At 44.7% G+C, this 13,773-nt stretch overlaps 1 protein-coding gene across 1 annotated transcript in view; it reads right to left on the reverse strand.

Annotated features, from left to right (window-relative positions):
- Positions 1-13,773, reverse strand: part of nol7 (nucleolar protein 7) — a 40,768-nt gene that overhangs the window by 9,757 nt on the left and 17,238 nt on the right. Inside the window, exon 3 of the mRNA XM_072283658.1 lies at positions 732-787. Within this exon, the coding sequence (XP_072139759.1) occupies positions 732-787 (56 nt within the window). The remainder of the gene's footprint in view (positions 1-731; positions 788-13,773) is intronic.

Genomic DNA, 13,773 nt, shown 5'->3' on the forward strand with positions numbered 1-13,773 from the left:
TTAAATTCTGCTTGAAACTTCACATGTCCAGGCCCAGTGAGTTGATCAGATTGTCATGTGCAAATTATTTGTTCTAAACTAAGATATTTAACTTTAATAAATCAATAACTACTGGTTTTCACAGGTTCTGTACACCCAGCTCATGTACAACCAATACATATGAGAACACAGTGCAATGGACAGTCATCTGCTGCCGCTTAGGAACTCTGTTTAGTCTCATTTCTAACTTATGAACTGGGTTATGAACAATTCATAGGGATTGAACTGTGTTGTAACCTGAGTAGAACCTGTACCACAGAACAGATGCCAAGAGGTTGATGGGAAATCAGACAAAAAAGATCTCACACAAATAACCCCCAGAAATGTAATGGAAGAGCAATATTCAAGTCATCTAATTTCATAGTTATTGCAGAATGAGCAGGACACCCAAAGATTTACCCCAGCACAGATCAGCATCAACTATGTTTGTCAGTTTCCTAACAAGTGCTAACTAGGTCACAATTCCCTTAATCCCTGAACTTTGACATGAAATCAGGTCAAGAAAAAATATCTAAATAATAGTCATCTTAATTGACAATTCCCACAGCTTAGATGGAAAGGGTGTAGGCAATTTTAGCACTTGAATACATAAACAATAACAAACCAAAATTACTAATTACTTTGACTTTTATATCCAGCATTCATAAGTAAATATATTTTGTATAAAAATAATTAAAGAAATTACTACTTACTTTCCTGGAATTGAAGCAATCTGTTGAAGAATAGCATCTGGAAGCATCTTGTGTTTCTGGTCGAACAAGCAGAAAAATAAAGGAAAAGGCTTAGCAAACAATTCCCCACCATACAATCTGCTGTAATGCAGATTATTTATTTAAAGTATACATTCAGGATGTGGACCTTGCTAGAAAGGCCAGCATATATTGCCCATTCATTTTGCATATGAGAAAAAAGTGAACTGTCTTCTTGAACTACAAGAACTTAAATAATCTGGCTCTTTCGCAATCTCTTGGGGGATTCGGTGAACTAGACTGTCAAGAGTCTAGTTGGGGTGGTCATCACTGGAGATAAATGCTGCATTCAGCCATGATAGCTGAAGATGAACCCATGGTTAGTTTCATTACTGGGTGCTGATTAAAGTGTCGAGCAAGATTAAAATTGCCGAGGACAAGCGCAGAAAATGAACAGGTGCTCAGCACCATCTGCCTGCATTTGACCAATCTCCCCCTCTTCTCGATACCACCATCAGGTGGGAAGTACAACAGCCTTGTGTCCTCTGAAGGCCTAGTTTAGTCTGTTTGAAAGCCACTTCCATCTGGCGGATTAGTTCACTTAACGCTTGCGGTGCTCTTTTCCCATTGGCTGGCTTTTCGGCGCAATGGAGCCCAGCTCTGGTTCCGGGCACTCTTGGGGTCTCAAAGATGGCACGTGCAGAGGGTTTGCTGTCTTTCTTTCCTGCCACCCAAAGGGCCCAACTTCAGGCCAAATTTGCAACCAGTCCTGAAGGACCACTGAAAAAGAACACTGTAAACATAGACAGGACCCCTGGTGTTTGCTTAGTTTAGTATCCACTCAAAGCATGTTTACTCCTGTGTTTTATAAATCAGAGAGGTTTAGCAGAGTATTTGTTCACTTAAGCAGTAACTGAATGTACGGTGTAGTGGTTTTGGGTAGCTTAGACGAATACTTGTTTAGCTAGATGCCCGATTTAGTGCTTCACCACCTGTTTGTTAAATAAATACCTAGCATACCCATTTTTAAATGCGTCTCCTGTTTCATTCATTGGATCCTCACACCTGTGCTTCCACGTTATACCTTGGGTCCCACACCACTAGATTCAGAAGTAAGTTGTTGCTCTGCAGCCACTAGGCTCCTGGTTGGGCTTCACTTGCCTTAGTGCTAAACAGGCTCCGCAGCTATGGACTTAACTTTCGGGGTTTCTGCAGTGCATGTTTCATGGCTTTTGTTGACATACATATACATAGAATAATACAGCACAGTACAGGCCCTTCGGCCCACAAACCCTGCCTCCCATATAACGTCCCACCTTAAATTCCTCCATACACCTATCCAGTAGTCTCTTAAACTTCACTAGTGTACCTGCCACCACCACTGACTCAGGCAGTACATTCCACACACCAACCACTCTCTGAGTAAAAACCTTCCTCTAATATCCCCCTTGAACTTCCCACCCCTTACCTTAAAGCCATGTCCACTTGTATTGAGCAGTGGTGCCCTGGGGAAGAGGCGCTGGCTATCCACTCTATCTATTCCTCTTATTACCTTGTACACCTCTATCATATCTCCTCTCATCATCCTCCTCTCCAAAGAGTAAAGCCCTAGCTCCCTTAATCTCTGATCATAATACATACTCTCTAAACCAGGCAGCATCCTGGTAAATCTCCTCTGTACCCTTTCCAATGCTTCCACATCCTTCCTATAGTGAGGTGACCAGAAGTGGACACAGTACTCCAAGTGTGGCCTAACCAGAGTTTTATAGAGCTGCATCATTACATCGCGACTCTTAAACTATCCCTCAACTTATGAAAGCTAACACCCCATAAGATTTCTTAACTATCTTAACTACCCTATCTACCTGTGAGGCAACTTTTAAGGATCTGTGGACAGGTAACCCCAGATCTCTCTGCTCCTTCACACTACCAAGTATCCTGCCATTTACTTTGTACTCTGCCTTGGAGTTTGTCCTTCTAAAGTGTACCATCTCACACTTCTCCGGGTTGAACTCCTTCTGCCACTTCTCAGCCCACTCCTGCATCCTATCAATGTCTCTCTGCAATCTTCAACAATCCTCAACACTATCTACAACACCACCAACCTTTGTGTCGTCTGCAAACTTGCCAACCCACCCTTCTACCCCTACATCCAGGTCGTTAATAAAAATCACGAAAAATAGAGGTCCCAGAACAGACCCTTGTGGGATACCACTAGTCACAATCCTCCAATCTGAACGTACTCCCTCCACCGCGACCCTCTGCCTTCTGCAGGCAAGCCAATTCTGAATCCACCTGGCCAAACTTTCCTAGATCCCATGGGTTCTGACTTCCTGAATAAGCCTACCACGTGGAACCTTGTCAAATGCCTTACTAAAATCCATATAGATCACATCCACTGCACTACCCTCATCTATATGCCTGGTCACCTCCTCAAAGAACTCTATCAGGCTTGTTAGACACGATCTGCCCTTCACAAAGCCATGCTGACTGTCCCTGATCAGACCATGATTCTCTAAATGCCTATAGGTCCTATCTCTAAGAATCTTTTCCAACACTTTCCCACCACAGACGTAAGACTTACTGGTTTATAATTACCCGGACTATTCCTACTACCTGTTTTGAACAAGGGGACAACATTCGCCTCCCTCCAACCCTCCGGTACCATTCCTGTGGACAACGAGGACATAAAGAACCTAGCCAGAGGCTCAGCAATCTCTCCCCTTGCCTCGTGGGGCAGCCTGGGGAATATTCCGTCAGGCCCCGGGGACTTACCCGTCCTAATGTATTTTAACAACTCCAACACCTCCTCTCCCTTAATATCAACATGCTCTAGAACATCAACCTCACTCATATTGTCCTCACCATCATTAAGTTCCCCCTCATTGGTGAATACTGAACAGAAGTATTCATTGAGGACCTCGCTCACTTCCACAGCCTCCAGGCACACCTTCCCACCTTTATCTCTAATCGGTCCTACCTTCACTCCTGAAATCCTTTTTTTCTTCACATAATTGAAGAATGCCTTAGGGTTTTCCTTTACTCTACTCGCCAAGGCCTTCTCATGCCCCCTTCTTGCTCTTCTCAGCCCCTTCTTAAGCTCCTTTCTTGCTTCCCTATACAGGTTTCCCCCGCCATCTGAAGGTAGAGCGTTCCTATGAAATGGTTCATAAGCCGAAATGTCGTAAAGCAAAGAAGCAATTACCATTTATTTATATGGGAAAATTTTGTGAGCGTTCGCAGACCCAAAAATAACCTACCAAATCATGCCAAACAACACATAAAACCTAAAATAACAGTAACACATAGTAAAAGCAGGAATGATATGATAAATACACAGCCTATATAAAGTAGAAATACTTTTCCACAATCATTACTGCACTGCTCTCTGTAGCGAAAATCTCACGCAAGCACCGCTGGCAGAAAATTTCACGCAAGCGCTCTCCAGTAACCTTTAAGCAATGAAGCTGCCAAATCATACCAAATAACACATAAAAATACACCGCCGATATAAAGTGGAAATAATGTATGTACAGTGTAGTATCACTTACTGGAATTGGGAAGACAGCGCAGAGCACACATGATGGTGTGTTAGACTGAGTCGTCGCAGGTTGGCTGGTGTAGAAGCCCCCACCCTCCGGGAGGTACACAGCACATCTTTAAGAAAAAAGCCGAAACAAACATGCTAATTAATTAGGTGCCGCCCGTAATTGTCAGCCCAGATCAGTGCCAATTTCCGATTGCGTCGTCTCTGATCTGGGCCGACAATTACGTGTCGGCGGCACCTAATTAATTACGTTTATTTCGGCTTTTTTCTTAAAGATGTGCTGTGTGTCTCCCAGCTACCTTTGTATTCTCCACGAATCAGTATCTGTCCGTGGCCTGGAGGTTGGGGTGGTGGGACACTGGGATGTCATCTCGTCGCCTGTTTCCATTAGAGCAGGCAGCTCATCTTCTATCTCTGCTTGCCTCGATGTCGAAGGTTGAGGTTCATCGTCTGCTGTGGCTGATGTGGAAGGCTTGCTTGACTGCTGAGCCTCACGCATTTTTCTATCACACAGTTCTTTAATAAGGACTCAAACCATCCTGCAAATATCCCCTAAACCGACGTACCCTTTCAAAATTAAAGTCGTACTTTATCATCACTCATTCGGTTTCGATTGTTATCCTTTTTCTTCCAATTGCATCAGCTCTTCATCTGTCAGTTCTTGGTCATGGGATGCCAAAACCTCTTCAACATCATCTTCGTCAACTTCCACAAGCCAAACTCACTTTGTCCTTACTTCGTTCACCACGATCAAAACGCTTAATTATGTCTAGTTTTACGCTAAGTGTAACACCCTTACGAGCTCTTTTAGGCTTTTCCGAAACCACAGAACTCATCTTGCAAACAGCTGCTCGGCTTTTATCGCCCGCTGAATTTTTTTTTTGTAACAGTGAAAACACCTTCCGAAAGCGAAAGCAGGGTACTAATGTAGGTCCTTCGTAACAGTGAGGTTTCGTAAAGCGAACGTTCGAAAAGCGGGGGACACCTGTATTCCTCAATAGGCCAATCTGATCCCTGCTTCCTAAACCTCACGTATGCTGCCTTCTTCCACCTGACTAGATTTTCCACCTCACTTGTCACCCATGGTTCCTTCACCCATTCTTTATCTTCCTCACCGGGACAAATTTATCCCTAACATCCTGCAAGAGATCTCTAAACATCGACCACACGTCCATAGTACATTTCCCTGCAAAAACATCATCGCAATTCACACCCGCAAGTTCTAGCCTTATAGCCTCATAATTTGCCCTTCCCCAATTAAAAATTTTCCTGTCTTCTCTGATTCTATCCTTTTCCATGATAATGCTAAAGGCCAGGGAGCAGTGGTCACTGTCCCCCAGATGCTCACCCACTGAGACCTGACCTGACAATGACCTGACCCGGTTCATTACCTAGTACTAGATCTAGTATGGCATTCCCCCTAGTCGGCCTGACCACATACTGTGAAAGGAATCCGTCCTGGACACACTTAACAAACTCTGCCCCATCTAAACCCTTGGAACTAATCAGGTGCCAATCAATATTAGGGAAGTTAAAGTCGCCCATAACAACCCTGTTATTTTTGCACCTTTCCAAAATCTGCCTCCCAATCTGCACCTCGGTACCTCTGCTGCTACCAGGGGGCCTATAGAATACCCCCAGTAGAGTAACTTCTCCTTTCCTGTTCCTGACTTTCAGGCATACTGACTCAAAAGAGGATCCTGTTACATTACCCACCCTTTCTGTAGCTGTAATAGTATCCCTGACCAGTTATGCCACCCCTCCTCCCCCTTTTCCCCCCTCTCTATCCCTTTTAAAGCACTGAAATCCAGGAATATTGAGAATCCATTCCTGCCCTGGTGCCAGCCAAATCTCTGTAATGGTCACTACATCAGAGTTACAAAATACACATGGACTAAGATGTTAACTGTCCTGTGCTATCACCAATGGGATCATCAGTTGATCTGCCACCTGTCTTCAGGAATTTCGGCCCGCTTATGATCAAGACTCCCTCGAGGTGGTGGGCCAGCAGTGCTAAAGCACCACCTCCCACTGGTGAGCTTAAAAACTTGGCATCTGCCTCTATCAGAGTTGTTGGTCACTTCTATCCAACAGATAGTCTGCCCTTCAGGTGTTTATGCAACTACTGCCTATCTGGACATACTTGGTCCACACCCAAGCTGATCCTTTCTCTGCTGCCTCAGCTACAGCCCTGCTGGTTGACTGGATCTCTCTTCTAGTGAAGCCAAGGTCACGCAGCCACTTCTGGAGAGTGAACGCAATAAACCAACGGCAGCCTACTTCGAATGGATAGCATGAGACCTTCCACCCTCTGTCTCTGCACTCTGATCTTAATTCTGCCTACTTGGTTAACTTGCGCTCATGGGCTTCATCGATGTTGTCTTCCCAGGGGACTGTGAGTTCACCAATAACCACTTCTCTACTGGTGTCAGACCATACGATTATATCTGCTCGCAATGTTGTGAAAGCTATTTGCTCCGGGAAACTGCCTTTCCCGTCCAGGTCAGCCTTGACACACCAATCATTGGCTGAAGAAAGTGTGCTTGATCGTGAGCCTGTGCTGTACACCCTTGACTTGGAGCCTTCTTTCACAAATGATATGCGATGTCCTGTGCAGCATGGGGCATGAGATAAGTTGTACTGCAGTACTCTCTGCTCAACTGCTTCCGTTACAACTTTGAGAACGTTGTTATGTCTCCAAGTGTACATGCCGCTGGAAAGATTGACTCTGCGTGCACTCAAGATATGTTGAAGTGTTCCCTTCTCGCCACAAGCAGCACACCTGTCTGTCTTATCTTCATACCAGGTGCTGAGGTTGGCAGGTGTTGGGAGCAGATCGTACGCTGCTCTGCATAGAAAAGAAATGCGGAGCGGTTCTATCTGCCGCAGAACATTCCAAGATAGATGTCGTTGTTCAACACTTTCCCACTGGGTCCAAGCCCCTTGTTTGGCCAGGCCAGCTGTTTTAGTTAACCTCTTCTCCTCTTCTACCTCTCGTATTTCTTGTGTTACAAGCTCACAGCGCTCCTTACCTGTAGAAGATGACCACTACTTGTGGGTTGTCCATCCAAGTCCCTGGCGGCCTAGCTGGATAGCCCCAACCGTCTCCTTGTGCTTCAATCTAGACTCTGCCTTATCAATTGCTACACGGGCTGACCACTTCCTGCCTGATCTCACATCCGGCTGGGTGTTCTTGATGACAGGGTCTTTTGAGTCTCGAAGCATCAAGAATGATCTTACCTTGGCTACCTTGACTACCTTGACCTCCTCAACAAGGGATTGCACTGGGATGGTAAGCTTTGTCTGGCTACTGTGGATTGCAATGTTGGTGAGGCTGCTTGGTACTCCAAGCCACTTCTTCACATACTTGTTGATCTTCCGTTCCATTGCCTCAACATGGGACATTGCCACTTCATAGACAGTTAGTGGCCACATTATCCATGGCATCAGTCTGTACTGCAAGCACCACAACCTCAACTTGCCAGGCAAGCCACACTTGTCAACAGACATCAGACCTCTGCTGATCTGTTCTCCTCTCTCTTGAACCCTCTTGGCGTATCTCAGCTCCTCTGTGTACCATCGCTCGAGGCTCTTAACTGGTTGGTCCTGAATGGAATCTCCTCTCCACAAAGGGTGAAATGAAAGTCAACCAGCTTTCCTCTCCTAAGAACAAGGCCCCCTTGACTTCTTGGTCTTGAACTTCATTCTTCTCCAATCCATTAGCTCCTCGAGTCTAGATAGTACATTTTCCACTGCCTCGTGCTGGGACCCAAAAGGGTAAGATCGTCCATGAACACTCGTATTGGTGGTAACTCCTCTCCGTCATCAAGTGCAACACCTGGTCCCACTGATTCTGCAGCCCTCACAATGACCTCCATGGCTAACACAAAAAGGATAGGTGAAATTGCACATCCCATTGGGATTCCAACATCCAAGCTCTGCCACCTAGTTGTAAACTGCTGAGTGGAAAACCTCATCCGGAAATCGTTGTAGTATTGCATAACAAAGTTCCTCACCTTAGCAGGAATCCGTAGGAATTCCATCGTAAACTCAATCAGGATATGGGGAACAGAACCATACGCATTTGCCAGATCAAGCCAAACTACAGCCAGGTTTCTTCTCAACCTTTCTGACTCCTGGATGGTATGCCATATCATACTAGAGTGTTCAAGGCATCCTGGGAAGCCTGGTGCTCCTGCCTTCTGCACAGATGTATTTACTAATCCATTTTCTATCACAAATGAAGATATTCTTTCTGCCAGAATGCCAAACATAATCTTCCCCTCTACATTCAGGAGTGAAATTGGTCAGAACCGATTCAATGTAGAAGAATTCTCTTCCTTCGGGATGTATACTCCTTCAGCCTCACTCCATGACAAAGGAGCAACACCTTGTCTCCACACCACCTTTAACAATCTCCACAAGTATTTCCTCAGCTGTTCACACTTCTTGAACACCTTATATGGCACTCCATTAGGTCCTGGCACTGAGCCTGACCTTGCCTTTCTGATGAACCATTCGACTTCTGCCAATTTGAGTTCTGACAGATTGAACTTCACTCCTGGCTTGGTAGGCTTCACAAGCCCTGAAATGTCAAACAAAGGAGCCTCCGGCTGTTCGTTAGAGTAAGTGCTTGCCAGGTGATCCTCAAGTTCTTGTTGAGAGATGTTAAGCTGCCCCCTCTTACTTTGTTCAAACAGTTTCTTTGTGAACTCGTGAGGGTTTTCAAAGAACGACTTTCTTGCCTTCTCTTCTTTCTCTTTTTACGTTGTGACTCTGCACGATGGAGTGATGCCAACTTTATTTGAAAATGCTCTCGGAGATCAGCAAGCCCTGGCTTGTCACCCTCACTTGCTACCTTCCACCTCTGTCTCAATGATCTAAGCTCTCTCCTGAACCTACTAATCTCCTTCTGGCGCCTGCTTTGTTGCTGTGGAGGCTTTGCTTTCTTCAACTCAATCAAACCAAACCTGTACTTTCCAACATCGTAAATCACATCGCCCATCACTTCCAACTTTCTCTTTGATGTTCCCCTTAGAGTGTTCTCCAACATCATACTGATATCCCCATCAAACACACGCCAAGCCTTCTCATCTGCCATTGCTGGCCACTTGACCTTCCTCTTCTTCTCTACCTCCTCACCACTGCCACCATCTGAAGGATCTACCTGGGTACTGTGGTCTGAAACCTGACCTAGGTTATCTCTCGTCTGACCTGGAGTATGATGACTCTCTCCAGAGCGAATCGCTGTGGCTTGTGAATCAGTGGTTGAAAAGACCACATCATCTGTGCTTGGTGAAGTAATCTCATCTTCATCCACTGGGATGGAACAGCACTTCAACTTTGCTTGGTGGACTCGTAAACCTTTAATGCTGGAAAACGCTCTCCCACACCAACACACTGGACACTCAGAGCCTCTTATCCTAGCTCTGGGCCGTAGTCGTTCCCTGTAATTAACTGTATCCGTCCGATTGGGTCCATCATTCTCCCTCCCTCTCGGAGGACCCTGAGGGTATATTTCTCCATGTAAACTAGAAGCTTCAAGAGGTGGGTGCTCTTCTGAGCTGGTGCCCGGACTGCCAATCCTGACACCCCCGGTGCCAGTCTTTCCTGGCTGTCCGCTGTCTCTCCACGCTGTCACCGGACTATTCCCGGTTGCCAACCAGACTATTCCTGGTAGTCACTGGTGTCCAGAACATAATTCCATGTATGTATCCAAGCTCTCAGTTCATCACCTTTGTTCCTGATGCTTCTTACACTTCAGCCCTTCTGCCTTACTACCTTTACACCGTTTATTCTGCTTCTCTTTCCTCACAGCCTCTCTATATGTTAGATCCGGCTTTACTCCATGCATTTCTTTCACTGCTCTATCGCTCCGGGCCCCATCCCCCTTGCAAATTAGTCTAAACCCTCCCGAACCATGCTAGCAAACCTACCTGCAAGGATATTGCTCTCCCTCGAGTTCAGGTGCAACCCATCCAATCTGTACAGGTCCCACCGTCCCCCGAAGAGATCCCAATGATCCAAAAATCTAAAACCCTGCTCCCTGCACCAACTCCTCAGCCACGCATTCAACTGCCATCTCCTCCAATTCTTACCATCACTGTCACATAGCACTGGCAGCAATCCTGAGAACACCAGCCTTGAGGTCCTGTTCTTCAGCCTTCTGCCTAGTTCCCGAAACTCACACTTCACCTTAAAACTCACCTTTAAAAAAAACTATTTGTGCAATTTGATCAAGGCCGAGGGCGAAGAACACCTGGTGTTCACCTTACTACTCCACGAGGTTTACTCACTTCAGTGCTGAACTGACTCTGCAGCTGTGGTCTGCAACCATCAACGCTCACTTCAGAGTTGAACTGGCCCCATTGCCACAGCCTGCAGCCATCAGGCTCCTGGACCAGTTTCACTCACCTCAGCACTGAACTGGCTTCGTGGCTATGGACTTACTTTTGGGGACTCTGTGGCTAAATGTTCTGTATGTTTCTTGTTTATTATTTTTTAATGTTTGCACGGTTTGCTCATTTCTCCCCCTCGCACTTTGGATATTTGAGGGTTGTGTGGAGTTTTCATTTCAAGTAGGTTCTATTGTTTTTGTTTTGCAGCTGCCTGAAAGAAGACAAATCTCAAGTTTGTATACAGTATACATACTTTGATAATAAATTGTACTTTGAACTAAAGTAGTTCTGAAGGAACTCTCAGAATGCTGATGGGGAGGAAGTTACAGCACTCAGATGAACTGATGAAGAGAACTGTTTGTACACTTATGAGTTAAGATGGAGAGAACCTAAGGGTGATGTTTCCATGTACCTTCTCCCCTTCTTGTTGGTAGTAGTCAGCAGTGTTGGTTAGTAACTAAAGTGCACCTAAGGTATGCTGCTGATGGATGGGCTATCAATCAAGATGGCTGCTTTGTCCAGTGATGTGAAATTCCTGAAACATAGTTTGAACTTCACCCATGCAGGGAAGGAGAGCACCTCTCATGTGTCGTGCAGATGATTTAAAGGTTTTGAGAACTCTGGAGATGAACTCCTTAATACAGAATAAACAACCATTGCCTAATTAGCCAGCACTTAGGTGACTGGTACAAATAAGTTTCTGTCACTGAGAGCTTCGGGATTCTAATGCTTGGAAATCTCAGAGATCGTATTGCCAGTGAATGTCTTCTATCTTGTGATGCTGACTGTCTGCTGACACTTAACAATCACTGATGTCTTGGTCTTCCTTCATCTAAACAGGGTGCTTCACTATCTGACTGGATATTTTGTCAATAAAGGTGGTGAAATCATCAGTAAACAACCCTGCTTCTGAGCTGCTGGAAGGACTTACATTGATGAAGCTGCAAAAATGGTTGAACCCAGACACTGTACTGAGAAACCTCTGCAGCAAACGCCCGAAGTCTCAGATGCTTAACATCCGAAAACCACAACCATCTTTTCTTTTGCAAGTTATGACTCTAACCAGTAGAGAATTTTCCCCAGGACTTGTTTTACTAGGGCTTACTGATGAAATGTTCTGCCCAATACTGCCTTAATATTAGAGCAATCACTTTCAACTGGGGAATTCTGCTCTTTGGTTAACAAAGTAATGGAAGACATTGCCAACTGTGCAATCAAGCAGTACCAACTTCGATAACCTCTTCATCAGTTCTCCCTTGAAATGCATACAAACACACAAACTAAGAGCAGAGTAAGCCACTCAGACTCCTGAAGATACTCAGACATTTAATACGATCATGGATGACTGACTGTAACTTCAACTCTGCAATCCTGTTTACCCACAATAATATTTCATCCAATTGCCTATTTAAAATCTATACTACTGAATTAAATATATATTTAGAGCTTGATTCCATCAACCTTAGAGGAAGAATCCAAAAAAACACTTCATCCTCTGAGGGGAAAAACCATCCTTTTATTTCTTAAGTGGGAAAGCATTTGTTTTTTTTTAAAAAAGTAAACCCAAATTATAGATTTTCCCCACAAGAGGAAGAATTTTTTTTCACATCAAGACCCTTCAGGGTCTTGTATGCATAAATCAAGCTCTAGGCATTCTACTTTGGTTTCAAATATGGACAAGATCTGGAATCCAAAGGCAAGGTGAAATGATTACCCTTGACACCATCAAACAATAACTAAACACTAACTGATATTAAGGAACTTTGGTGCAATTAAATTCAATGAAATCACAGAGGATCACTCCATGAGCCAGATTAATTTCTCACATGTCAGCACAAGGTACTGTCTTGAGGCCAACCAAAAACAGCTTCCTTGAACATAGAACATTACAGGCTCTTTGGCCCTATTGGAAAATGTAAACGCATACATTGTATTTTCTATGTAGTACAGTATTTACTCAACAGTATTTCAGTATTTACTCAAATGCACACATTATATTTTCTATATTTACTATGTAACCACTGCTAGCTGAATAGAGGGTATTCACTATGTAGCCATGACTTTTGACCTAATCACTATTAATTCAGGAAGAGAACTAGAATGAAACCAAGTAGGAAGATAACGGTGGCGAGTAAGGCAATGAAATATGTGGCAGTATGTCAAAACAAGACCAATTAAGAAATAACTGTGGTTAGGGATGAGGGGACACCTGGTCTAAAAAGTAAACTAGGACATAATTAAATTGGGGAGTAAAACAATAGTGGAAGGTCGAGAGCGAATGTATTGATGATATGTGATCACAGGCCGCCTGGATATGATCACGTAGCTAAGATAGGAGATTGCTATAAAAAATGCTGTGTACAAGCCTCGATGGGCAGTCAGCTACTAGCTTTCTGATTGTCTCAGCTTTGATTTGCAAATTAAAGTTTAAAAAGTCTTGAAGGATTTTCTGCGTCTCCTTGTTGTTTGTAAGAAACGAGAAACCACGACAAAATTGGCGTCACGAACAGGATAGAATAGAGACCCGCGAGGAAGGGAACGGCAGATTGGGACGCTTCCCGGTCCCTCGGGGACCCTCACGAGGCTAACAGAATTAAGGGTGCACCCAAAGAAAAAAGTGAGCGCTTTTTGCGATAATTTGGACTAAGAATTCTGTTGGCTTTGGGCGGTCTCGGGGACTCAGAAGTGTGAAGCAACTGCCGAAAGGTCTCTCCGATCCAAAGAATCTGGCAGAATCGGGGATAAAAGGAGGCTCAGAGGATTAATCAAGAGCACGGCAGTGGGGGTAAGTACAAGTTAAGTAAGAAAATTCCACGTGGTGTTGGTAAGTCCCTGTGGATACCGCTTCGCACGAAACGAAGGTCTGAACAGGCAGGGAAGGAGAATTGAAAATCCTCATGAATACCGCCTTAAGAAGTGTAAGGGTCTGCATAGGCGAGGTGCAAATTGAAAATCCTCGTGAATACCGCCTTAAGAAGTGTAAGGGTCTGCATAGGCGAGGTGTAAAAGGTTCTGTGGATACCGCCCTAAGTAGGGGTCTGCACGGGCAGAACGTAGTAAGAGACAAAGATAGTTTGATAGATAATTCAGACACGGGTGA

Source organism: Mobula birostris, chromosome 19 (assembly GCF_030028105.1).
Source record: "Mobula birostris isolate sMobBir1 chromosome 19, sMobBir1.hap1, whole genome shotgun sequence".
Lineage (NCBI taxonomy): Eukaryota > Metazoa > Chordata > Chondrichthyes > Myliobatiformes > Myliobatidae > Mobula > Mobula birostris.